The 27,315-nt window shown below is 45.8% G+C and overlaps 2 protein-coding genes across 2 annotated transcripts in view; one reads left to right on the forward strand and one right to left on the reverse strand.

Annotated features, from left to right (window-relative positions):
- Window positions 1-27,315, reverse strand: part of MED12L (mediator complex subunit 12L) — a 995,158-nt gene that overhangs the window by 798,459 nt on the left and 169,384 nt on the right. The window lies entirely within an intron of this gene.
- On the forward strand, window positions 1,041-20,415 carry GPR171 (G protein-coupled receptor 171). The gene is made up of 3 exons (XM_077290754.1): window positions 1,041-1,209; window positions 1,291-1,425; window positions 19,262-20,415. Exons 2-3 carry the CDS (start codon window positions 1,336-1,338, stop codon window positions 20,282-20,284), a joined length of 1,113 nt encoding a protein of 370 aa, XP_077146869.1. The 5' UTR covers window positions 1,041-1,209; window positions 1,291-1,335; the 3' UTR covers window positions 20,285-20,415.

Genomic DNA, 27,315 nt, shown 5'->3' on the forward strand with positions numbered 1-27,315 from the left:
AAGTGGCATGGGATGGGGGGCACCGCAAAGTCAGGGGAGGAATGGTTTAGATTTACTTCACTGGGTAGGGTGACTATTCATGACAAATGTAGATTCACTTTTCAGTACAAGGGTAGAGATTTGAATTGAATAAACATGTATTAAAGCAGGCAGGCAACGTACGGTAATTTGTAAGTGGTACAAGAAAGAAATAGGAATTTGTCTTTGATACCATTAATTACATGTAGAACTATTATATGGCTATGATGAATCTTAAAAATATTTACTTACAAGTGGCTGGTTATATATGGGCTTCAATTAGAATCAGCGACCTAGGCTCAAACACGTCAGACCCACGACAGACTCCAAATATTTTTCCCATTTGCTATCCTTTACACTCTAGATGCTACTTTGCATTACTATGAAGATTATATTTGGATAAATCCCCCGGGTTTAAATGTCTCTTTTCATACATATATTATATCCTAGGTTCAGGTCTCTCCAGGGATTGCCCTTCTTATTATGTATTATGCGTCTACTAAAGCAGAAAGTAATATTTTGTCATTTTGTTGGCGGCTAGACTGGTTATATGGAAATGGTCTCCTATGAAGGCACAATAGGCTCACTGACATGTGAACCACATAATTATGAGTAAATGTATAATTGTGGTCTGATAGTAACTAGAAAGCAAGAGATGGTATAAGCTTGTTTGGTCACAACTTTTGCTCGTTTGGTCTCACATTTTCTGAATTTTCCTCTAGCAGATGATTATGTTCATTAATTTTAAGCTTCAGGATGTATGAAACTCTCCCCTTTATTCTATATCGACTAAAAGATTGGTGCAGTTTTTTTCCTTCTTTTCATATGTTGTATACTTTACTATTGCTTACTAAAACTATCATGATCTAATGTACGTGACAAAAAAATTAAATCCTACCAAGAAAACAATATTATGGTACGAAGCTGTCTGCACAGTGATGATTTTATGCAAACTATATAAATGGTCTGCAGCTAATGCCTGTATGTTCAGTTTCCGGCAGCAGTATTTTTATGTGGTTTCCTACCGATGCAGAGGTTTTCGGTTCCTCCTGCTGTGATAAACTTCCTAACAGCCTGTCTGTAACGTTACTCTCTATAGTACAAGCTGGCTGATCGTATCCGTTCGGTAAAGTTCTCATAATGGTTCTCATATCATCTCACTACCTGTAGACAAGACATTGGAGAAACAAGGTACTGTAACATCACATTATTTTCTTCTTTTGTTCAGATAAATATATATTTTATCTGTATATTATACTTTGTATCCACCAGATAAAACAAAATGTGGACTGCAGAAAATTAAATTACTACTGACAGATGACTTACACATGCTACACATTGTGGACTGCAAAACTATATATCCTTTTTCAGATTTCAGGATTATTAAAATACTTAATTTACCAACAGGTAACTAGTTTATATACAGTAATCTCTCCAACTGCCTGCAGGTTTTATACATTTTTTTAAACGAAACTTTAAAAAAGGATTCATTTATTGCAGCTAAGCAAATCTTTCTAGCTAGGTCCCCCCATATTCATCGGGATTCTTGGCTGAGATACTCCATATCGAGCTGTACATTTACAATGTTACATAGGTTAGGACTAGCCACATGCATGCTACAGCTTCCTCCATTGGGCCCGGGCTATGGCTCAATATTAGCCCCCAATACAACAGGGACACAAGGGTCCAGAAGATGCCAGCCTCATCTAATGATGACTTTTGAAACCATTTTTCTCTATTCCTGTATTTTCCAAGGGTGGGATCACAAGTAACATGCAGAATATAATTGATGATACGTCCTATATAAGAAATGCTAAACAAAGAGTTTACAACAGAATTATTAGTGGACACCCAAATTGATATTGGGTGGGACCTCAGAGCTCAAGTCTTTTGGTGGGCTCGGGATAACTTCCGACAGTCCCAGGACATTTTATATGTATAATATATTACCACAACTACTTATTGATTTTAACAATCCAAGTGTACAGCATAAGAAGAAATCCCTACATTATAATGGGACTTTGGAAGTATATTATTGTGTGTACAATAAGGGATATTTATCAAGTTCAATGGAGCAATTTGCTCTAGAAAATAATCGTTCATATTTCTGAAGTAAGCCAACTAATATATAGTATACTGTAAACTTAAGGTACCGTTACACTAAGCGATCCAACCTAACTAGATCGCTGGAGCGTCGCTGTTAGGTCGCTGTAGAGACGTCAAAAACAGCAGCTCCAGAACAATGCAGGAGCGATCCAGTGACGTAATGGCAACTCACTTATCGTTCACGCTCCATGTAAAAACATTGCTGACATCGTTGCTTTTGCTGTCAAACATGACGATACACGCCGATCTAGCGACCAAATAAGGGTACCGTCACACTGAGCAACTTTCCATCGAGAACGACAGCGATCCGTGACGTTGCAGCGTCCTGGATAGCGATCTCGTTGTGTTTGACATGCAGCAGCGATCAGGATCCTGCTGTGACATCGCTGGTCGGAGCTAGAAGTCCAGAACTTTATTTCGTCGCTGTGTCACCCGCTGTCATCGCTGGATCGGTGTGTGTGACACCGATCCAGCGATGTGTTCGCTTGTAACCAGGGTAAACATCGGGTTACTAAGCGCAGGGCCACGCTTAGTAACCCGATGTTTACCCTGGTTACCATTGTAAATGTAAAAAAAAAAACAGTACATACTTACATTCCGGTGTCGGTCATGTCCCTCGCCGTCAGCTTCCCGCACTGACTGTGAGCGCCGGCCGTAAAGTAAAAGCAGAGCACAGCGGTGACGTCACGGCTGTGCTGTGCTTTACGGCCGCCACTGACACAGTCAGTGCAGGAAGCTGACGGCGAGGGACGTGACCAACAGCTTTTTTTTTTTTACATTTACAATGGTAACCATGGTAAACGGCCCTGCGCTTAGTAACCCGATGTTTACCCTGGTTACCCGGGGACTTCGGCATCGTTGGTCGCTGGAGAGCTGTCTGTGTGACAGCTCTCCAGCGACCACACAACGACTTACCAACGATCACGGCCAGGTCGTATCGCTGGTCGTGATCGTTGGTAAATCGTTTAGTGTAACGGTACCTTAAAGTTCTGGACTTCTAGCTCCGACCAGCGATATAACAGCGGGATCCAGATCGCTGCTGCGTGTCAAACTCAACGAGATCGCTAACCAGGACGCTGCAACGTATCGGATCGTTGTCGTTCTCGTTGGAAAGTTGTTTAGTGTGAAGGTACCTTTAGACTATACAGTCAATCTGCCTAAACCACTGTAATAGATCTGGGGCATTTTAAGACTGTCTAGTCTAAGTTTACATCATCTCAGAATTAGATAGTGTTCATATACCCAATATATCAAATTGTGCTTGTCTTTTAATTTGTGTATTGCAAGTACCATAACTGTTTAATTTTTACACATATTTCCTTCTTGAGGGCCAAGTTGTGTATTAGAATGGAACCATTCTGAGGTCCATAAAATGCATAGGAGAGCATCAATGCCACAAGCATTTCTAATAGGGAAATGTGTTTTTGTGATTTTTAGTTTTTTTAATGACACTTTTTATTCATTTTTTTTAAATTGGCCCTACTAGTGGACATGACCATGTTGAGCTTGATTACTAATATAATAAATTGTGACATCTCTGTATTATAGCACGATAAGCTTGTGGGTGTAACACTGATGGGCATCCAATCAAGTCCTGTCTCTAAAGCCTAACAGGTGTACTAAGATGGTGGGACCTTGGGGACGTTTCTAGGCCTCAGACTGAAATGGAAGCCATCAGAACTCCGCAATTGGGTCATGCTGAGGAGGTGGTTGAACAGCCAAAGTCAGAGTTATCTCTGAGGGCAGCATTTGCAGCAGCATTGGCTCTAATATACAGCTGACACGTGCTTCCGATGATGTTGACTCAATACCTGAGACGGCACCAACACAGCACTATTCATGTCTGACAGATTATCTGAACCCTTTAGTGATGGTACCATATGTTTGTCCATTCATATTACAGACATATATGGAACAATATATATATATATATATATATATATATATATATATATATATATATATATATACATATATATATATATATATATATATATATATATATATATATATATATATACTGTATATATACACACAGTGGCATGTAGAAGTTTGGGCACCTCTAGTATAAATTACTATTATTGTGAACAATTAAGCGAGTTGAAGGTGAAATGATCTCTAAAAGGTCTAACGTTAAAGATGACACATTACCTTTATATTTTAGGCAAAAAAGAATATATTCTGTATATATAGTTGTTGTTTTTTTTCATTTTAAAAGTTACAAAAAGGAAAATGGTCCGATGCTAAAGTTTGGGCCCGCGTGGAGATTTGTGTGCTCAGATTACTTTGACCAAGGTTTTAGACCTTACTAAGCCTTGTTAGGGTTATGGCTTATTCACTATCACCATTAGGAAAGGCCAGGTGATGCACATTTCCCAGCTTCATAAAAGCCCAGCCCCCTCTAACCTTGTGCCAAAAAACAGCAGCTAGAGGTTCTTCAAAGCAGCTGCCTAGCACTCTGAAAATGAAAATGCTGGAGGTCCACAAAGCAAGAGAAGACAATAAGAAAATTAAGTAATTACGAAAAGGCAGTCAACAATAAGAGTGGAGGTCAAGATAAGGTCTGGAAGGCCAAACCAAATTTCAGCTGCTCATAGGGTTGCTAAAGAGGCAAATCAGAATCCCTGCTTGACTGCAAAAGACCTTCATAAAGATTTAGCGGACTCTAGAGTTGTGGTACATTGTTCTACTGTCCAGACACACATGCACAAATATGCCCCTAATGGAAGGGTCTTCAGAAGAAAACCTCTCTTGCATCCTCACCATACAATTCAGGGTCAGAAGTGTTCAAAAGAACACTGTCACGGGTTTACCATGACAGAGAGGAGCCAGAAGACCGCAGCGTCTGATTTCTCCTACTCCTGCACTGTTTAGAAGCACTTCACCTTCATATTAAAAAGTGTAAGCTTCTTTTAGCAGTTCAGTGGTTAATCTGCTTAGTTGAGAGCTCCTAGAAGCTTTCCTGCATTAAGGCTCTCAGCTGTGTACTGTTAGCCACTCCCATCATTTAGATAAACTGGGCCTTGGCTAGCACTCATTGTCAGAGAGAGATACCTTACTGTATGTGCAGCGCCCCAGAATCTGGTCGTTGCAGTAACGTCGCTCTTCCACCAGGGGGAGTGATGGTACGTCTGATTGCACTAAAAGAGTTCACCTTGCAGGTATCACAGACACACATTACACTTCACAGTCCGGCCGCCAGGGGGAGCAAAAGGTCCTATCTACTAGGCCACTCCTCACACGTGGGTAAAACTGGGGGTTGGATAGGACGTTAGGGAGAAAAGTAGCTGGGAGAGTTCGAGAGAGGACCTGTCAGGGGTGGGAGCCTGACAGCGGCCTAGCACAGACAGATCGTTACGGAGCCGTGCCTGTGCCTTATAGCGGCAGACTCCTAAGAAAGGACACGAAGCGAAGTATACTGTGGAGAAGTGAGAAACGGGATCACAGCACAAAGGAGATAGAACCAGAAGGAGTCGTGCCTCAAGATCAGCAACATCCTTCTGAGGCGCGTAGCTGGCGGCCGGAACGCCGAGGAGGTAATAGACGCTACGCATTACTTTGAACTACGGCAGGGCAGTTAACTCTAGGTTGGCTGTCTCACCTTTTACACCTAATGAAGACAACGGAGGCAATTGTGGGAGAGGGGCATCTCTAGGGTCCCTATAAAATAACTCCAGGCCTACCCCGTCATACGGGTGTGTCCTATCCATATCATCTGGGGGACGGAGAGAGAAAGAACAGAAACATACACGACAGTTGTGAGGACTATCCCGAGGTGCTCAGCAGGGAGGTACTACAACACACAGGCGCTGGTAGGAAGGCCACTGATTTCCACCTGTAAAGGGAACTCTGGATGTGCCTTCGGACCGGCCGGTCTCAGCCAGCCCTGTTAGCAGTGCTCTGGATTGCGGATGCCGAAGCCTTCAGTAAAGAGGTAAAGAGACTGCAACCCTGTGTCCTCGTTATTTACTGCGACCTACACCGTCACCTAATTGGGCGCCCCTTAGCAGGGCCACGGACCGGGTCAGGCCACTGTGACATCTCCAGGACTGAGAGACCCGGTACCGACTACCCCGCTGCCCTGCGTTTGGGGGCCGCTCCAACTTGGCGTCACGAACAGGATTTACTTAAGCCTGAGGAATCAGGTCATGTGTGCCTTAGAACTGTGACTGAATTGTGCTGAATCGTGATTTATTGCTAAGACTGTGTATTGCTATTTGCCGCCAAAATCCGCCATTGTCGAGCCGCGTGGGGCACGAGGGGAGGAGCCATAGCTTTGTGGGCGGAGCCGGATGAAAAGAGCGCGGAACAAGACGACGCGGTGAGGTGCCGATTCCGGAAGAGGAACCCTGACTTCCACCACGTTAGCTGAGGGGAGGAGTGGCCATGTCTGATCCAGGAGGAGCGGAGGCGGCGGTCGCAGCCGCAGACTCGGGGGCACCTCCGGGCCCCGCATTAGGCGCAGCAGCAGGCCTTGTACCACCGCCGGGTTCCGCAGAGCTTGCCGCCCCCAGCAGCCAGCCGGAGGCTGCCGCAGCTACAGCAGCCATAATGCCCTTCTCCATGCCGTACCTACCGGGAGCGGCCTGGCTCCCGCGATACTCTGGAGAATCACATACATTAACTCACTTTAAAGAAGGGATCTGCAGCCTGCTTGAGTTTTATCCCCTGACAGAGCCTCAGAAAGTTCATATGATAACAGGCCAACTCTTTGGAGCGGCTCTGAGGGAAGTGAAGTCCTGGCCCGCCGCGGATAAGAGAACTGCGCAGCAGGTCTTTGCAAAGCTTAAAACCACCTTTGACACCCGCACCGCTACAGAAATTAAATTGACGTTCTATGGGTGCAAGCAGAGGCCGCAGGATAGCTTACGGGACTATGCCCTTAATCTCCAGGAGGCACTGCGGGCCATCAAACAGAATGACCCAAACATCATGCAAGATGAGGATAAACTCCTGAAAGAGCGGTTCATCGAGGGGCTCCTGTGCAGTCACCAAAGGGCCCAACTGCACTTCCTGGCCATGCAGAATCCAGACCTGACTTTCGCGCAATTCAAAGATAAAGCCATCCAGGCGCTACAGGAGCGACAGCCCAGCCGTGCAGTACTTCCCAGGCGTCAAGCTCTCACGTACCACCAGGAGGTGGCACCAGATGCCCCAATTGCCGCCGAGGCTGATGCCCAGATCCTGGAGGACGATTCCCCTGCAGGACTACGCCTCCAGATGCAGGAGCTGACCAAGAGAGTTGCTGCCCTAGCCCGGACCGTACAGTCCCTACAGGAGGCCCCCAAGGAGAAGATCCAGCTGGCTTCCAGACAGGAGGATGTTCCCTGGCAGCGACAGAGGATTCCGCCGACCAGAGGAAGGGACGACGATAGCTTTTATCGGGACGGACGACCTATCTGCCGCCGCTGCCACCAGGTGGGCCACCTTGCAAGGTACTGTCATTTAAACGAGAAACCCCTGGGGCAGAGGGCCAACCCCCAGGAGTAGGATGATCAGGCCCGCAAAATTGGAGAGCCAAATACATTGGAAGGCGACCAGTTCTTCCCATCATGATCGACGGTATCCCCATGAACGCTTTGCTGGACACCGGTTCTCAGGTGACGACTATGCCTTACATCCTTTATAAACGTTATTGGGAGGACACCGACATTACTCGTGGCCCCGATGATGATTTCACCATAATAGCCAGTAATGGTCAGCCATTGCCACAAGTGGGGTACAAAGAGGTCACCATTAAAGTGTGGCGGGTAGAATTGGAGGCCCAAGGGATTGTAATTGTTGATATTGACCGACGTGAATGTAATCCCATGATGACCATTGGTACTAATGTCATAGAAAATTGTCTTGCAGAAGTTATTGTCTTGTTACAGCAGGTAGCAGAAACAGCTGGTTACAGTGAACAACGTGCCCTGCAGAAAGAAATCAGGGCTCTGATGCAGAGACAGCAGATGGAGCTGACTGGTGGTGAAATTGGTCGTGTCACAGTGAGTGATTTAAACCCCATTGCGATACCCCCCAGGAGTGAAATGTTAATATGGTATCGAGCAGCCATAGGCCTCAGGGGTAAAGACTATCAGGCCCTGGTAGAACCTGTATATTCAGATAATAGGCCTACCCTCCTGACAGCCAGAGGGGTGGTTGACATCCGCAAGGGGAGGGTGCCAGTACATGTTCTTAACTGTGGGGAGGAAGAAGTCCACCTAACCACACTTGCCACACTTGCCAAACTGTTTACTGTTAATAATAGTGTGATACAGGCACCCGGACCCTTGGTCCCGTCCAATCCGGCGGAGAACAACGGTTCTGCAGGGCAACTGAAAGATTGGTGTCGGGAATTGCACGTGGGCACTGACTCTACCCCATCTCACCAGAAACAGGGGGCCTACAGGGTGGTTCATGAGTACGAGCGGGTATTCAGCAAGCACCCCCTAGATTTCGGGCAGGTAAAAGGGATTCAACATGATATCCTCACAGGAGATCATCCACCCATAAAAGAGAGATACCGTCCTTTACCCCCAGCTCATTATCAGTGTGCCAAAGACATGTTGCGAGAGATGAAGGAGGCTGGGGTAGTGAGAGACAGTTGTAGCCCCTGGGCAGCTCCATTAGTCCTCGTTAGGAAGAAAGATGGCACAATGAGGATGTTTGTTGATTATAGGCAGCTAAATCGCATTACACATAAGGATGCATACCCACTGCCCAGGATAGAGGAGTCCTTGGCTGCTTTAAAATCTGCTAACTACTTCTCTACCTTGAATCTCACCAGTGGGTACTGGCAGGTTCCCATGGCAGAGGCGGACAAGGAGAAGACGGCCTTCACGACGCCGATGGGTCTCTGCGAATTCAACTACATGCCCTTCGGATTGTGCAATGCCCCGGGAACATTGCAGAGGATCATGGAGTGCTGTCTAGGGCACAAGAACTTTGAAACCGTGTTGCTATACCTGGACAATGTCATCATCTTCTCCAAGACTTATGAGGACCATCTGAAGCACCTGGCCGAGGTGTTCAAAGCCCTGTCCAACTTTGGCCTAAAGGTAAAACCGTCCAAATGCCATCTGCTAAAACCCAAGGTGCAGTACCTGGGCCATGTAGTGAGTGCCGATGGGGTGGCCCCAGCCCCTGACAAAGTCACTGTGATCAAAGACTGGCCGAAGCCCGGCAACCTCCATGAAGTCCGGCAGTTCCTCGGGTTGGTAGGCTATTACGGGAGGTTTATCAAGGACTTCACCAAGAAGGCTGCGCCATTGCAAGACCTGTTGGTGGGCCAATCCAAGAAAACCAAGGGTAAGAATACCCCATTTGATTGGAACGATGGACTGGAAGGATCATTCACTTGTTTAAAGTTGGCTCTGACGGGAGAAGAGGTACTGGCCTAGCCTGAATATGACCAACCGTTTGTGCTGTATACGGATGCCAGCAACGTGTGACTGGGAGCCGTGTTGTCCCAGGTCCAGAAAGGCAAGGAAAGGGTAATCGCTTACGCCAGCAGGAAACTTGTCCCACTGAAAGGAACCCTGACAACTACAGTTCCTTTAAGCTGGAATTCCTCGCCATCGTTTGGGCAGTGACGGAGAGGTTCAAGCACTACCTGGCCTCAGCAAAATTCACCGTCTTCACAGATAATAATCCACTAACGCATTTGGACACAGCAAAACTCGGTGCCTTGGAACAGCGGTAGATGGCCCGGCTGTCCAATTACGACTTCACCATCAAGTACCGGGCAGGGCACAAGAATGCGACTGCCGATGCCTTGTCCCGGATGCCCAACTTGCCAGAAATGGGGGAAGACCCGGAGGCACTTGAAGAGGTAGAGCTGCCCGCTTTCCATCACCCCAAGGCCACTCAGTGTTCCCATCATGTGAAAAACAGGCGCAAGAACAAGCAGGACGCCATGCTGAATCCCCTGCCCCACCACGGATGGGCAGAGACCCAGGATGGTGACTCCGTGGTCCGTCGGGTGAAAGAGTTCCTGACGCAGGCAGGTTTGCATCCCGGCCCAGATGATCCACAAGAGACACAACAGCTGTGGAAGGGGAGAGGCAAACTGTTTATTCACGATGGTAAGCTGTGCCGGAGAAGCATCGACCCACGCACTCATGAATTGGTATGGCAGATAGTGGTCTCAAGGCAAGATGCGCCAATGGTTCTGGGAGCGTACCACGATGGGGCCGGACACTTCAGATGGAGGAAGTTGGAGAGGCTACTCCGTGGGAGCTTCTACTGGATTGGCATGAAGAAAGCCATCGAGAAGTGGTGTCAAGAGTGTGGCCCATGTAGCCTACGCAGGAAGGACCGTGACAGCCAACGGGCTCCCTTGCAGCCCATCATCACTAAACGGCCGCTCGAACTGGTCGCGCTAGATCATGTGAAGCTAACACCTAGCCGGTCAGGCTATGTCTACGCTCCTACCATCATAGATCACTACTCCAGATTCCTGGTAGTTGTGCCTGTCAAAGATCTAACGGCCAGGACGGCCACCGAAACCTTCCAGCAGTACTTCTGTAGACCACATGGGTACCCGGAGAAGATACTGACCGATCAGGGACCAGCATTTGAAGCGGAGGTGTTCCAGGAGTTCTGCAATCTGTACGGGTGTAAGAAGATCAGAACCACACCGTACCATCCACAAACCAATGGGATGTGTGAGAAGATGAACCAAGTGGTATTCGACTTACTGAAGACCTTGCCTGTAGAGGAACTCTAGGTTGGCTGTCTCACCTTTTACACCTAATGAAGACAACGGAGGCAATTGTGGGAGAGGGGCATCTCTAGGGTCCCTATAAAATAACTACGTCATACGGGTGCGTCCTATCCATATCATCTGGGGGACAGAGAGAGAAAGAACAGAAACATACACGACAGTTGTGAGGACTATCCCGAAGTGCTCAGCAGGGAGGTACTACAACACACAGGCGCTGGTAGGAAGGCCATTGATTTCCACCTGTAAAGGGAACTCTGGATGTGCCTTTGGACCGGCCGGTCTCAGCCAGCCCTGTTAGCAGTGCTCTGGATTGCGGATGCCGAAGCCTTCAGTAAAGAGTAGTGTTGAGCATTCCGATACCGCAAGTATCGGGTATCGGCCGATACTTGTGGGTATCGGAATTCCGATACCGAGATCCGATACTTTTGTGGTATCGGGAATCGGTATCGGGATTAATATCAATGTGTAAAAGAAAGAATTAAAATAAAAACTAGGGATATACTCACCTCAACGACACAGCCTGGACTTTACCGCCGTAACCGGGAGCCGTTGTACCTAAAAATGCGCGCTTGAAAGACCTTAGGTGACGTCACTGCTTTGTGATTGGTCGCGTAGCGGTCACGCGACCGCTACGCGACCAATCAGAAGCTGCGGACGTCTTCTAAGGTATTTCAAGCGCTTGAAAGACCTTAGGTGACGTCACGGGTTTGTGATTGGTCGCGTAGCGGTCACGCGACCGCTACGGACCAATCAGAGCGCCATGACCTCATCTAAGGCCCTTCAAGCGCGCATTCTTAGGTACAACGGCTCCCGGTTACGGCGGTAAAGTCCAGGCTGCGTCGGAGGGTGAGTATATCCCTATTTTTTATTTTAATTCTTTCTTTTACACATTGATATGGATCCCAGGGCCTGAAGGAGAGTTTCCTCTCCTTCAGACCCTGGGAACCATACAGGATACCGTCCGATACTTGGTGTCCCATTGACTTGTATTGGTATCGGGTATCGGTATCGGATTAGATCCGATACTTTGCCGGTATCGGCCGATACTTTCCGATACCGATACTTTCAAGTATCGGACGGTATCGATCAACACTAGTAAAGAGGTAAAGAGACTGCAACCCTGTGTGTTCGTTATTTACTGCGACCTACACCGTCACCTACATCTTTAATTGGGTGCCACTTAGCAGGGCCACGGGCCGGGTCAGGCCACCGTGACATCCCCAGGACTGAGAGACCCGGTACCGAGTACCCCGCTGCCCTGCGTTTGGGGGCCGCTCCATATGCTGCATGGCTGGATGTTGTTGGTGGATATTATTGGAGAAGAGATTTGGTGGATTTATCTGGGACTGTTGCTAGGTTTTGAGTTTGTGATCATTCTCTTTCTTCTCCTACTTTGGTTTAACCCCATCCTTCACTCCCCGGTATTTACCTCTGTTGTTTATGTGTGTATATTTGAATGATTGGTATTTTCCTTTATCTCTATTTGTATTACCTTGTTAGTTTGGTTAGTTTATTATGGTACACTACTACTCCCCTCTTCCCTGGGTGGGGGAAGGGTACAGACTAAGGGCAGATTCAGAAGCTAAGGCAAGGTACGTGGACCCGACGTCTTCACCATCAGAAGTAATCCAAGGAACAGGGTGAGGTAGGGCACCCCTAGTGTTAGGGACAGGGAAGGAGCCCCTGGTCCTGAGACACCCGACAACAGAGTCATGACAAACATCTAAACAAGCCTGATGCATTTTGGAAACAAGTCCTGTGGACCAATGAGGTTAAAATAGAACTCTTTGGCCACCATGATCAAAATGTGTTGAGAAAAAAGGGCACATAATTTTTTTGTTAGGGAGTTAAAAGGGTTAAAATTTGACCAGAAATTTCTCATTTTTACAACACCATTTTTTTTTAGGGACCACATCTCATTTGAAGCCATTTTGAGGGGTCTATATGATAGAAAATACCCAAGTGTGACACCTTTCTAAAGACTGCACCCCTCAAGGTGCTCAAAACCACATTCAAGAAGTTTATTAACCCTTCAGGTGTTTCACAGGAATTTTTGGAATGTTTAAATAAAAATGAACATTTAACTTTTTTTCACACAAAATTTATTTCAGCTCCAATTTGTTTTATTTTACCAAGGGTAACAGGAGAAAATGGACCCCAAAAGTTGTTCTACAATTTGTCCTGAGTACGCTGATACCCCAAATGTGGGGGTAAACCACTGTTTGGGAGCATGGCAGAGCTCGGAAGGAAAGGAGCGCCATTTTACTTTTCAATGCAAAATTGACTGGAATTGAGATGGGACGCCATGTTGCGTTTGGAGAGCCCCTGAAGTGCGTAAACATTGAAACTCCTCAAAAGTGATGCCATTTTGGAAAGTAGACCCCCTAAGGAACTTATCTAGATGTGTTTTGAGAGCTTTGAACCCCCAAGTGTTTCACTACAGTTTATAACGCAGAGCCGTGAAAATAATTTTTTTTTTCACAAAAATGATTTTTTAGCCCCCAGTTTTGTATTTTCACAAGGGTAACAGGAGAAGTTAGACCCTAAAAGTTGTTGTCCAATTTGTACTGAGTACGCTGATACCCCATATGTGGGGGGGAACCACTGTTTGGGCGCACGGCAGAGCTCGGAAGGGAAGGAGCGCCATTTGGAATGCAGACTTAGATGGATTGGTCTGCAGGCATCACGTTGCATTTGCAGAGCCCCTGATGTACCCAAACAGTACAAACCCCCCACAAGTGACCCCATATTGGAAACTAGACCTCCAAAGGAACTTATCTAGATGTGCTTTGAGAACTTTGAACCCCCAAGTGTTTCACTACAGTTTACAACGCAGAGCCGTGAAAATAAAAAATCCTTTTTTTTCCCACAAAAATGATTTTTAGCCCCCCAAATTTTTATTTTCCCAAGGGATAACAAGAGAACTTGGACCCTAAAAGTTGTTGTCCAATTTGTCCCGAGTACGCTGATACCCCATATGTTGGAATAAACCCCTGTTTGGGCGCACGGGAGAGCTCGGAAGGGAAGGAGCACTGTTTTACTTTTTCAACGCAGAATTGGCTGGAATTGAGATTGGACGCCATGTCGCGTTTGGAGAGCCCCTGATGTGCCTAAACAGTGGAAACTTCCCAATTCTACCTGAAACCCTAATCCAAACACACCCCTAACCCTAATCCCAACGGTAACCCTAACCACACCCCTAACCCTGACACACCCCTAACTCTAATCCCAACCCTAATCCCAACCGTAAATGTAATCCAAACCCTAACCCTAACTTTAGCCCCAACACAAACCCTAACTTTAGCCCTAACCCTAGCCCTAACCCTAGCCCTAACGGGAAAATGGAAATAAATACATTTTTTACATTTTTTAATTTTTCGCTAAGGGGGTGATGAAGCGGGGTTTGATTTACTTTTATAGCGGGTTTTTTAGCGGATTTTTATGATTGGCAGCCGTCACACACTGAAAGACGCTTTTTATTGCAAAAAATATTTTTTTTGCATTACCACATTTTGAGAGCTATAATTTTTCCATATTTTGGTCCACAGAGTCATGTGAGGTCTTTTTTTTTGCGGGACGAGTTGATGTTTTTATTTGTAACATTTTCGGGCACGTGACATTTTTTGATCGCTTTTTATAATATACAATACAATATATATATATATTTTTTGCATTTTTTTTGGATTTTTTTTTTTTTTTTTTTACACATGTGAATTTTTTTTTTTTTTACACTATAACATTGCCCCAGGGGGGGCATGATGTTATAGTGTAAGATTGCCAATCTGACACTTTGCTGTTCACTGTGTCAGATCGGTGATCTGACGTGCACAGCTCCTGCAGGCCCCTCCCTGCGCGATGCTTCCCTATCCCACTGGAACACTGCGATCATGTTTGATCGCAGTGTGCCAGGGGTTAATGTATCGGGGGCGGTCCGTGACCGCTCCTGGCACATAGTGCCGGATGTCAGCTGCGATAGTCAGCTGACACCCGGCCGTGATCGGCCGCGCTCCCCCCGTGAGCGCGGCCGATCGCATATGACGTACTATCCCGTCACTGGGAATTAAGTCCCAGGTCACCTTGATGGGATAGTACGTCATATGGGATTAAGGGGTTAAAGGTCTATGGAGTGGTGCATTCCCTTATTTTCCTTTATATATACACTCACACATAACTGCATAACTTTTAAGCAGCTGTGGAAAAAATGCTGCAAGGTAAAAATACTTTCAAACATATAAATGTTGATGATTTGTTTTTATCAATCAATGAAATGCAAAGTGAGTGAAAGAACAAAAAGGAAATCTTGATCAAATCACTATTGAGTGTGACCACCTTTTGCTTTCAAAACAGCATAACTTCTTCTAGATACACTTACACAAACTCAGGATTATAGTTAGGTGTATGAGTAATTAATTATACAAAACTGGTGATAACAATCATCATTTTCATATGTCGTTGAAATATAGTCATTAACTGAAACAGAAACCGCTGTAGGGGAACTAGCTATACCCAAAAACTGTTCTGATTAGTCTGGCCAAAAGTGGTCTTCATGAAAGAAGTGCAGCCAAAAAGTTATACCTTCAATGTGGAAATAAGGTCAAACAACTCAACTAGTCAAAAGGCAAGTTTTTCAATGAAGGGCAGGAGAACGCTACATTAACTAGTGTCTGCAGGCAACAGATAATAATAATAATAATCTTTATATTTATATAGCGCTAACATATTCCGCAGCGCTTTACAGGTTGCTCACATTATCATTGCTGTCCCCGATGGGGCTATAAGCATGGTGGAGGATTTTTGCTGCAATTTGGGGCTGCATTTTAGCAAATGGAGTTAGGGATTTGGTCAGGATTAATGGTGTCCTCAATACTGAGAAATTAAGACAAATGTGACGTTGAGTAACTTCTCAATGCAAAGCCTTGAGTCAGGATAGTCAAGGAGTCGAAGGTCAGAACCCAGGAGGGTACGTCATAAACAGATGGAGGAGACAAAGGTGTAGTCAGGTAACGTGCCGAAGTCAGAATACCAGGAGAATAGCGGATCAGAGCAGAAGGGGTTAACAGATGGATGGCCAGATTGAGGTTCAAGGTCTGGCAACAAAAGATCTAGAAACAGAATGAAGGACACAGAGACACAAATGATAAAGTAGCTGAATGTACGTTTGGCAGAGGTCTGGGAGTAACAGCCCAGTTAAGTAACCTGGCGATTGCCTGGGATAATGAAAACCTGGAGACAGCTAGCACCTCCCAGTCTCAGATTGGAAGGCCGAACTGTCAACCAACACACTAACAGTTCAGCATGCCCCTGTACCAGATTGGTCGGCCGAGCTGTCAGTAACTGCATCCCAGACACACTGAGGGGTGGAACCGTGACACAAATACTTACCTATTAATTATGCAGTGCTATCAGGAAGTAATCTGTTTGGCTCCAAATTTATTGTAGAGTGGAATAATGACCTCAACACACAACATATGTCATAAAGAACTACGGTATTTCCAGTGTAAAGATCATGAAGTCCTAGAAGTGATGATATCTATGCCCTCCACAAAACCCTGACCTCAACATTCAGTCTGTCTGGGATTACATGAAGAGACAGAACGAATTACATGAAGAGAAGACTACATCCATATATACAGAACTAAGCATATACTGTGTATATACTGTATACAGATTTAAAGATATAGTACTATGCAAAAGTTTTAGGCAGGTGAGGAAAAAATGCTGCAATGTAAGAATGTACCAGTATTTATATATAGTGCACTGCCTCCAGAGTTAATCATTACTGAAGTACACAAAATCTTCACATATTTACTGACCTTAAAATTAGTAGCAAAATAAAAACATTATTATCAAAAACTAGCAGAGTAAAACATTACAGAACTGAAAGCTGGGTTTCTTTTTCACAATCACTAGAGCAAAAATGGAAAATATTTTTTTTTACAAATTTTAGTTTCACTACGTCAATAGATGTAAAACCACAAGGACCGGAATCTACATGTTTACAGCAAAAGGAAAGAGGGGAGGAATCTGTGCTATTTGAAACACATACTGAAAATTAGATCACGAGTGCAGATATTTAATTAAAGGGAACCTGACAGCTGATACATGCTTCCCAATCCACTGGTCGCGTATATCAATACTCTACTGGCTGCATGATTTCATGATTAAGGGCTCGCACTTATCTGCGTAAACAAAATCGCTCTGATGTTGTCCCTGAAAAGTACGCCGAGTGTCATGTGAGTACAATGCGATTTTTATCAAGTAGCATCCGTATGACATCCGTCTGACATGCATATGTAATCCGTATGCAATGCGATTTTAACATCAGCTTTTACATAGAGAATTAAAGTATGTCATTTAAAGCTAGTTTACTAACTAATAAAGCAATCTTATATACAGATATAGAGTAAATAGGATAGATTTCCTGTAGATATTTAATGTCACAAGTCTCCTACATATAATAAAGTAGCACCCTTTATCACCTTTCATGTGGCACTAAAGAATTAGCTTTATTAAACATATAAAAAAAATAATTAATTAAAAAAATGGTATGAGATGGCTCTTATTTTTAATAACCAGCTGAGGGAAAGCAGACAGCTGGGGGCTGGTGTTATTATTCTGTGAAAGGGCAATAAACATGGATCTTCCAAGCTTATTAAAGAGAACCTGTCAGCAGGATTTAGCCCAATAAACTAAAGGCATGGCCATAATGGCGGTGTGATACTGATTAATCTGATTCCTGATGTAAAGGGATCCGCTCAGTGGCTGATGAATACTCACCTTGTGAAGTTTTCATAAAATGATGTCTTGTGTGTTTAGTGGTGAGACATAGGGCCAGGGTCTTCTTCTGGTTCACAACCCCTCCACCAGCCTCCTCTGCTTCTTGTGCAGGTGACTGATTATGTAATGACCTACCTCCTTCTTGAAAGTCTGCATCGCTGCCATCATTGTGTGTGTCAGCGTCCTGTGTGCAGAACTTCAATAAAATGTCACTAGATGCAGCGCATGCGCAGATCGGTATTTCAGCTCGTTGAAAAATTTACTGAGCATGCACCGTGTCCGGCGCCATTTCATTAAACTCCTGTGCACAGGACGCTGACTCACACTGCCTCCTTTTTAAAATTCCACGCTGCTGCCATGCTAAGGAGGCAGGACACTGAATAATCAGCTACCTGTACAAGTTGGAGAGGAGGCTTGATCTGATTCAAGAAATCCAGAAGACGTTGTACAGGATTAACCATGTTTATTCTCAATGCATTTCGAAATTTGACCAATTTCTTCATCAGGAGAACCACAATATTAAATTTAAAAAATACTATAGACAGACTTAAATAGTTTACAATTTCAAAAAGAGGCGGCAATTGAAATTAAAAGTGCACGTGACTAAAAGCTAGTTTGAAATCAGTAAAGGTAAAGCAAAGGAAAACGTTTATGGGAAAATAAAAAAAATGTCTACACTGTAAACTATTTAAGTCTGTCTATGGATTTTTTTAATTTAATATTGCCATTCTTCTGATGAAGATGTTGGTCCAACTTCAAAACACGTTGAAAATAAACCACCTGGTCAATCCTGCACAATGTCTTCTGGATTTCTTGAATTATATCAGCAGCGCAGATTACTACTCCTATCCTCCCACTACTAACTCTATAAGACAGGATCTCTCCCAACCACAGGGTACTGCAACAGCTGTCAATCCTTTATTCCTCACCTTAAGAACTTTGACCTTTGAATAAGACCCTATTGCGCTTGCTGTCCCCTTGTTTCTTTTAGCCAGATATGACTGAGATTGTACAGCCGGTACCTGACAGGTTTTGTCTTTGTGAAACATATCTCAAAAAAAAAAAATTAAAAAAGAGCTATTTTTAAAATAAAGGCAATCTGACGGTTGATACATGCTGTGCTATCCCCTTTTTTTTTCTTTCTTTTTTTTCATTTTTTTAGGCAGGTTTCACAAAGACAAAATATACAGTGATTAAACGAACCTTGATTTGTGCCACATCTGTTATTTGTGTGTTTTCCAAAGATTATAAAAGCTGTGTGATCATACACTCAGTACAGTGATTCCATCATTTTCATCAGTGGTTGAAGGAACACTATGGACACTCTCTGTGTGAGCAAAGTACCCAGGCAGGCTGCTTTGTGAATGGGGGTCAGTCGACCATCACTACTGCAATCTTCTCACAAAATCAAGGACGAATTTCAGCATAAAGTAACTGAACAAGATGTAGTGTTTAACTTATCCAGAATACAAACTCTACAATCTACATGATACAATGTTACAAGGAAAGTGTTCACATACAACCTCATCCACACATCATGCTTTCCAGGACAGATTCTGGAACATTTTACAATGTTATAAGTTGTGAATACTCTGGATAATAAAGAGTTTATATAGAAATATAATAATCAATTTTTTTGCTTCTGTTCCTCAGTTGTTATTCCCAGCTATGACGACATCTTACAATAAGGATTATTTCACGATGGCGGACGCAACAAACAGCTCTTCTTTTACTTGCGAAGTGAACAAAGACTTGGAACCATTCACATATTTTTATTGGTTGATATTTCTGGTTGGATTTTTTGGAAGCTGCTTCGCATTGTGGGCATTCACATGGAAAGACAACAACCAGAAATGTTTGAGCGTGTACCTCATTAACCTTTTAATAGCTGATTTTCTGCTGACATTGGTTTTACCATTTAAAATAGTCGTGGACATGGGTCAAGCATCTTGGAAGTTGAAGATCTTCCATTGTCAGGTATCCGCTTGCATCATTTACATCAACATGTACATTTCTATTATTTTCTTGGGATTTGTCAGCATGGACCGCTGTCTCCAAACCATACAGAGCTCAAAACTGTACCAAATACAGAAACGAGGATTTGCACGAATGTTGTCGGCAGTTGTCTGGGCTCTTGTACTGTCCATAATGCTACCAAACATGATGATACCCATAAAAGATATCCCAGAACGTGACATTGTCGGCTGCATTGACTTTAAAACAGTCATCGGCAGAGACTGGCACGTACTCAGCAACTTCATCAGCATTGCCATATTTTTTAACTTCTCTGCAATCATTTTGATATCGAATTGCATCACTATTAAGAAACTTTACACCAATGAGGACTGTGAAGAAGCTAACAACATCAAAGCAGCGCTGGTCAAGATCTTTCTTGTGACAGCAGGATACATCATATGTTTCCTTCCTTACCACATTGTCCGGATCCCATACACCTTGAGTCAAAATGATGTGATCACAGACTGCCACCTGAAACAAGTGCTCTTCTACGCCAAGGAGTCAACGCTTTTACTCTCGGTATCAAATCTTTGTTTTGACCCTATTGTGTATTATCACTTTTCGAACAACTTCAGGTCTAAAATAAGCAAAACATTCTCCTTAAAGAGACAGGAAAGAGCTGTGATTGGAGGAGAGAATGCTATCGAGAGAGCCGTGTAGAACAAACTATTGCACTATTAGCTTAAGAGTTTGGGATTTAAGGAGGACCTGTCAAATTTTTTTTATTACTGATTGTTAATTATGAATATATGTTTATTTATAGCAGTATAAAATAAATAGTTGGAATAGTTTATTTCTATTTTTTTCTGCAGGCACTGGGTGCTGCCATTTGTATTTACTTGTGTAAATACTTGTGTACGTGTCACACCACTGGAGAGGGACAGAAATGCACACAAAATAGGGCAATTCCATCTAGTAAACGATAAGTATAAACGATGGTGGTTGGTAGATGCTGCAGGCACAACACCTAGAATTTTATTTTTGGTATATGACAGAGCATTGCACTTACACACAATAAATGCAGCAGAATAAGACCATAAGAGAGTACATTCGGTCTCACAATGACATGATGTGTTCTCAAGGACAAATGCTGGTTAGTTCCAATAAGAATGCTTGTAAACTAAAGGGAACCTGTCAGGCCATTCATGCTGCCCAAACCTTAAGCAGCATGAATCGCAGTCTGGCTGACCAATCGCAGACAGATACAACATTCTCAGCATTTCAGAGAAAATTAACTTTAAAGATGCGGGATCATAACTGGAGACAAGACTTGTCCTGCTCGCCCTTGGCTGGCTGTTCCCAGTGCCACTGCAGGTAATTGACAGGTCTCTTCCTCATGTACGTAGTGATAGACTTACATGAAAGATATATATCTTGGTACCGTGTTAGCCAGTGGATAGAAAAATATATTGAATTGAGAGTCCTCAGTAGTTACCTTTTAATGGCTAAAGGTACCGTCACACTAAGCGACGCTGCAGCGATACAGACAACGATGCCGATCGCTGCAGCGTCGCTGTTTGGTCGCTGGAGAGCTGTCACACAGACCGCTCTCCAGCGACCAACGATGCCGAGGTCCCTCGGTAACCAGGGTAAACATCGGGTTGCTAAGCGCAGGGCCGCGCTTAGTAACCCGATGTTTACCCTGGTTACCAGTGTAAAATGTAAAAAAACAAACACTACATACTCACCTTCGCGTCCCCCGGCGTCCGCTTCCTGCACTGACTGAGTGCCGGCCCTAACAGCAGAGCGGTGACGTCACCGCTGTGCTGTGCTTTCACTTTACGGCCAGCGCTCAGTCAGTGCAGGAAGCGGACGGTGGGGGACGCGAAGGTGAGTATGTAGTGTTTTTTTTTTTTACATTTTACACTGGTAACCAGGGTAAACATCGGGTTACTAAGCGCGGCCCTGCGCTTAGTAACCCGATATTTACCCTGGTTACCATTGTAAAATGCAACGCCCCCACAGCCGCAGGGCCGAGGGGTACCCGGTACCGGGCCTCTGAGTCTCTGCTCTGGGGTTGTCACGGTGGCTAGGCCCGGTCCGTGACCCTGCCGAGGGGTGTACAGTGATAGGTATAACGGATGATGGTGGTGGTGAGGCTGTACTAGTGCGGTGCAGTAAATAACGAGGACACCAGGTTGCAGTCTCTTTACCTCTTTACTGAAGATCTCTGGGTCCTCAGTCCGGAATACGGTTCACCAGGCTGCGCAAGTCCGGCCGGTCCAATGGCACCTCCAGAGTTCTCTTCACAGGTGGAAATCTGTGCCTTCCCTCTAGCGCTATGTGTTGCGGTCCTTCCCTGCTGTGCTTACGGAAAGTCCCCACAACTGTTGTGTCTGTTTCTTAAGTTCCCTCACAACTCGATTAGATGATGTTCTGCTAATCCTCCGTCCCTCCCTGATGTTACGGTTAGGACGGCACCCGTTTGACGGGTAGGCTCGGAGCTCTTCCGGGACCCTAGAGTCGCCCCTCTCCACAAGTTGCCCCCCAAGACTACATAGGTGTTTTAAGTGAGACAGCCCGCCTTAGACTGACTGTCCTGCCGCTGTTTAGAGTATTGCTTGAAGCTGGATATTGTAATACTCCCTCGGCGTTCCGGCCACCGGTTTTGCGCCTCAGTAAGATGTTGCCTCGGTATTCTCCTTATTGCTTGATCTCGTTTCTCACGCAGCACAATCTATCTCGCTTCTGATCCTTCCTTGGGCACCGCCACTATCCTGAGCAGGCACGGTCCCGTTACGTACGCTCTAGTTGCCAAGCCTCTGTCAGGATCCCACCCCTGACAGAGACCCTACTGTATCTTCCCCCACAACACCCTCTGCCACAAGGTGTTGCCTGGTTCCAACCCAGTCAGCTTTCTCATCTAACTTCCTGCCTGACCCCCAGTTTACCCACTATGGTGGGGAGTGGCCTAGTGAATAGAACCCTTAGCTCCCCCCGGAGGCCCGACTGTGAAATGTATTGGTGTCTGTGATTCCTGATCAGATGAACTCCTTCAGTGCCATCAGACTTACCATAGCTCCCCTTAGTGGCGGAGCCACAGTACTGCAACGACCAGGACTCTGGGGCGCTGCACTCCCCCCTGGTTAAACACAGTACTCCGGAACTGAGAAGAAAACAACAATACAAGTTAGCAAAAAGACATACAGTTTTGTTGAGTGCAATAACAATAAGTATATTTAAACAGAGCTTCCCTTTATGGGAGGTGAGGACACTTGAACGTTACAAACATGGTTAAATATCATAGCAACATGCTATAAATAACTTTTCTTACCCAACCGGGTATTCTACTAGTACAAACTTTTGAACAATAATTTAACATTGCCTTTAAGGATGTACACTCTGAATCCGCTAAAGACCTTCTCATAATCACATTATAAGGCAATTTAACTTTTACATTCTCCTTCTTTAAATCTGCAGGACCGCCTGTCCTAACGGCACCAGACCTACTGCCTCTCCTTTCTTACAGGACCGCTCCTTTCAGCCCGAGCCTTCTGTCTTTTCAACTACTATACACAGTATAGAACATAACATTACTTTCAGTTTAAGAGCACCGAGCCATCTCTACATGACTCCTAGGAGGACTCAGGGTTCACCTTCTGTCCTCGTTGTCTATCAACATTATCAAACATTTTCTATAGAACATTAAACCTTCTCATTATTTGTCTTACTAACATGTATGCTGGGCACTACGTCCACTCCTACGGGCCCACTGCATCCTTCTTCTAGTTTTCACTTTCTTTCAGGGAACATCATCAGCATTTCTTTACAATTAACTAGTTGGATACATATAACTTTCTCACATAAACATTATCATCACGTTCTCTTTATCAAAACATCATTGCTATCTATCAGTCTTAAAGCAATACTATTCTCTAAGTGCAACAAATGAACATCCCCTTTAAGAGGGGACCAAGTCTCTATGAGGTAGCATATCTTCTCAAGCTACCAGTCCGTACTCAGCAAAGGTTCCAGTGTGGTATCTTCACAAAGAGTCCTTTTGAAGTAAAACCAGTAGGGAGCACCTTTAATAAGGTGCAAACTATTTACAAAAAGTTTGTATCATGCACTGTTCATGATTGCGGCAGTTCTTTTCAACAGGAAACAAAAAGTGAAAAAACAAACCAAAGAGCAATAGGGATCCCGGGTCAACGAAGGGATCCCTTTAAAAGTTAACCCTAGACGGGTTTAGCAACAAAACAGTAAAACAGTAACTATGTACACATATTTAAGCATTCCTGCTTACTCATCTTTCGGTACAGAAGGTGGTTCCCCACCCCTGGCTGGGGCAGCACCCATGCTGGTAGTTGGTCTCTCAGGCGCCATCAGATCAGCCGGTGTCTGGATTTGAAGGCTAATCCTGCTTGCGAGTTCAGTAGCCGCTACAAGGCGTACGGTGGTGATAGGAACAAGGTCTGGCAAATCAGGATCAGTCATGATCGGGGCAACAGGGGGCGCTCTCTCAGGTTCACACCGTCGAACGTTCCGGGCGCACCATCCTTGTGCATTCCGATGACGGGTGTAGGTCACCTGATCCCCCCTTTGTAATGGGTCACCATCTCGACTGAAGCAGGGGGTTTTCACGTTATAACTAGTAACGAAGACATCAGTTGGTAGTCCCGGTTCTTGTATGGAGCCCCATCCCCTCTTCGGGTGGTAGGCCAGCACAGTTCCCCGTTTTACCACGTCTTTCCTGCCGTGCGCAGACTTTCTACGTTGTGTATCATGTTGTTCGGCCTCGTCTCGATCCTTCCAGTGGTGGATTAGACATTGCTTATATTGCTCCCAAGTAAGCACGGCAAGGGTGAGGCCATCCTCCCGGGTTCCATCTGGCCCGGTCCAGGGGGTGTCCCACCGGAGGATCACCCCGTCTAGGCCCACATCTATGGGTTCTCCCATCTTGGTTGGTAGCGGAGGCACTAGCTTCCCCATCGCGTTAGAGGTGAGGATCACCCGCTCCACCAAGAAGGAACGATTATTGCTGGGGTGAGGAGCGGTCACAGGAGCGGGATCGGTCAGTGGAGTCGGATCGGTCGGGAGAGCAGAATCGGCCAGGGGAGTAGGGGTGCCGTCCATACCTGCGCCTGATGTGATTCCACCGATGTCGCTCCGGTCCGTTGACAAAGACACTGGAATCGGCTGCAGCCCGGACCGCGGCTCTTCCGGAGTGGTCTCTGGATGTGGCTCCGCCCTCCATGGCTCCGTGGCTGGGATAGGTAAGCTCGGCTCCTCCACCGGTGGCTCCGAGGAGTTCAGGTCCTTCACCGGCGGTGGACGCAAGTCCGTCCCTGATGGACAGGGGCAGGCCAGGATCACCTCGCTGTGGCTCGGGCACTTGCTGCTCATCGTCGCTGTCGGGCATTCGGCGGCAACGCATGCACCTGGCTCCGCCATTTCTCCAAGGTCGAGCTCCTCCTTCACCCCGTTCCCGCCGTTGCAAGTCAGGGGGCGGTTCTCCTCTGCTGTTGGGTAGGTCGTCCTCTCGCAGCAGGAGTTGGAGGGGGCGGTCGCTACTTCTGGCGCCGCTTTGGTAGTCTCCTCCCATGGCACGCCCTTCTTCTTCCTCTGCGCTCCCTGTGACGCTGCAATGGCGGCGGCTTTTGGCGGGAACTTTTGGCGGCAATTGTCAACGCACAGTCTTTGCAATAAGTTACAGTCCAAGCACAATAAATCACAGTTTCAAGGCACACATGACCTGATTCTTCAGGCTTAAGTAGATCCTGTTCGTGACGCCAAATTTTGCAATGCCCCCACAGCCGCAGGGCCGAGGGGTACCCGGTACCGGGCCTCTGAGTCTCTGCTCTGGGGTTGTCACGGTGGCTAGGCCCGGTCCGTGACCCTGCCGAGGGGCGTACAGTGATAGGTATAACGGATGATGGTGGTGGTGAGGCTGTAGTAGTGCGGTGCAGTAAATAACGAGGACACCAGGTTGCAGTCTCTTTACCTCTTTACTGAAGATCTCTGGGTCCTCAGTCCGGAATACGGTTCACCAGGCTGCGCAAGTCCGGCCGGTCCAATGGCACCTCCAGAGTTCTCTTCACAGGTGGAAATCTGTGCCTTCCCTCTAGCGCTATGTGTTGCGGTCCTTCCCTGCTGTGCTTACGGAAAGTCCCCACAACTGTTGTGTCTGTTTCTTAAGTTCCCTCACAACTCGATTAGATGATGTTCTGCTAATCCTCCGTCCCTCCCTGATGTTACGGTTAGGACGGCACCCGTTTGACGGGTAGGCTCGGAGCTCTTCCGGGACCCTAGAGTCGCCCCTCTCCACAAGTTGCCCCCCAAGACTACATAGGTGATTTAAGTGAGACAGCCTGCCTTAGACTGACTGTCCTGCCGCTGTTTAGAGTATTGCTTGAAGCTGGATATTGTAATACTCCCTCGGCGTTCCGGCCACCGGTTTTGCGCCTCAGTAAGATGTTGCCTCGGTCTTACAGCACGACTCCTACTGGTATTCTCCTTATTGCTTGATCTCGTTTCTCACTCAGCACAATCTATCTCGCTTCTGATCCTTCCTTGGGCACCGCCGCTATCCTGAGCAGGCACGGTCCCGTTACGTATGCTCTAGTTGCCAAGCCTCTGTCAGGATCCCACCCCTGACAGAGACCCTACTGTATCTTCCCCCACAACACCCTCTGCCACAAGGTGTTGCCTGGTTCCAACCCAGTCAGCTTTCTCATCTAACTTCCTGCCTGACCCCCAGTTTACCCACTATGGTGGGGAGTGGCCTAGTGAATAGAACCCTTAGCTCCCCCCGGAGGCCCGTCTGTGAAATGTATTGGTGTCTGTGATACCTGATCAGATGAACTCCTTCAGTGCCATCAGACGTACCATAGCTCCCCTTAGTGGCGGAGCCACAGTACTGCAACGACCAGGACTCTGGGGCGCTGCAAAAACATCGCTGGTATCGTTGCTTTTGCTGTCAAACACAACGATACACGGCGATCTGACGACCAAATAAAGTTCTGAACTTTAATCAACGACCAGCGATATCACAGCAGGATCCTGATCGCTGCTGCGTGTCAAACACAACGATATCGCTAGCCAGGACGCTGCAACGTCACGGATCGCTAGCGATATCGTTTAGTGTGAAGGTACCTTAACTTTCAGTTAGCCATTAAAAGGTATCAACCACTGAGGACTCTCAATTCTAAATATTTTTCTAGTGATAGACTTGTCAGTCACCAGCAGCAGCACAGGGAATAGCCCGTCTCTGGATATGGTTCCCAAGCAGATCTTCAAGGTATATTTTGTCTGAGATGCCAGAGCTTTTCAGAGAATCATATCCCTTTGCAATCGTTCAGTTAATTTGAGACTCATGTTGCCGGCTCTTTGGGCAGCATGAATCACCAGACAGGTTTCCTTTAAAGAGTGTATATCACACAAAAACAAAGATAAGACAATAACTAACTGGATGGATGAAATCCAAGCTCACAAGCACAAACTATGGCTACAAAAAAAAGTCTGGTCGGTTGGTATACTGTAGTACAAAGCAGTCTGATTAAATGAAACCATATATTACACCAATAAACAGTTGAATATTAATTTGTTTGTCTGCAAACTATGTCTCCCATTTCCCCTATGCACATATGCACTCAATGCAATTTCTCCCATTTTCCCTATGCACATATGCGCTCAATTCAGACCCTCCATGGGTCCAATGACAGCTCAGTGCCACTGCTAAAAAGTCTTAG

Source organism: Ranitomeya variabilis, chromosome 2, assembly GCF_051348905.1.
Source record: "Ranitomeya variabilis isolate aRanVar5 chromosome 2, aRanVar5.hap1, whole genome shotgun sequence".
Lineage (NCBI taxonomy): Eukaryota > Metazoa > Chordata > Amphibia > Anura > Dendrobatidae > Ranitomeya > Ranitomeya variabilis.

Excerpts from the sequence above, each read along its gene's own strand:
- GPR171 (XM_077290754.1), top strand. The coding sequence starts at position 1,336 with ATGACTTACACATGCTACACATTGTGGACTGCAAAACTATATATCCTT. Across the intron at positions 1,426-19,261 it reads AATACTTAATTTACCAACAG|TTGTTATTCCCAGCTATGAC; the intron begins GTAACTAGTTTA and ends TCTGTTCCTCAG.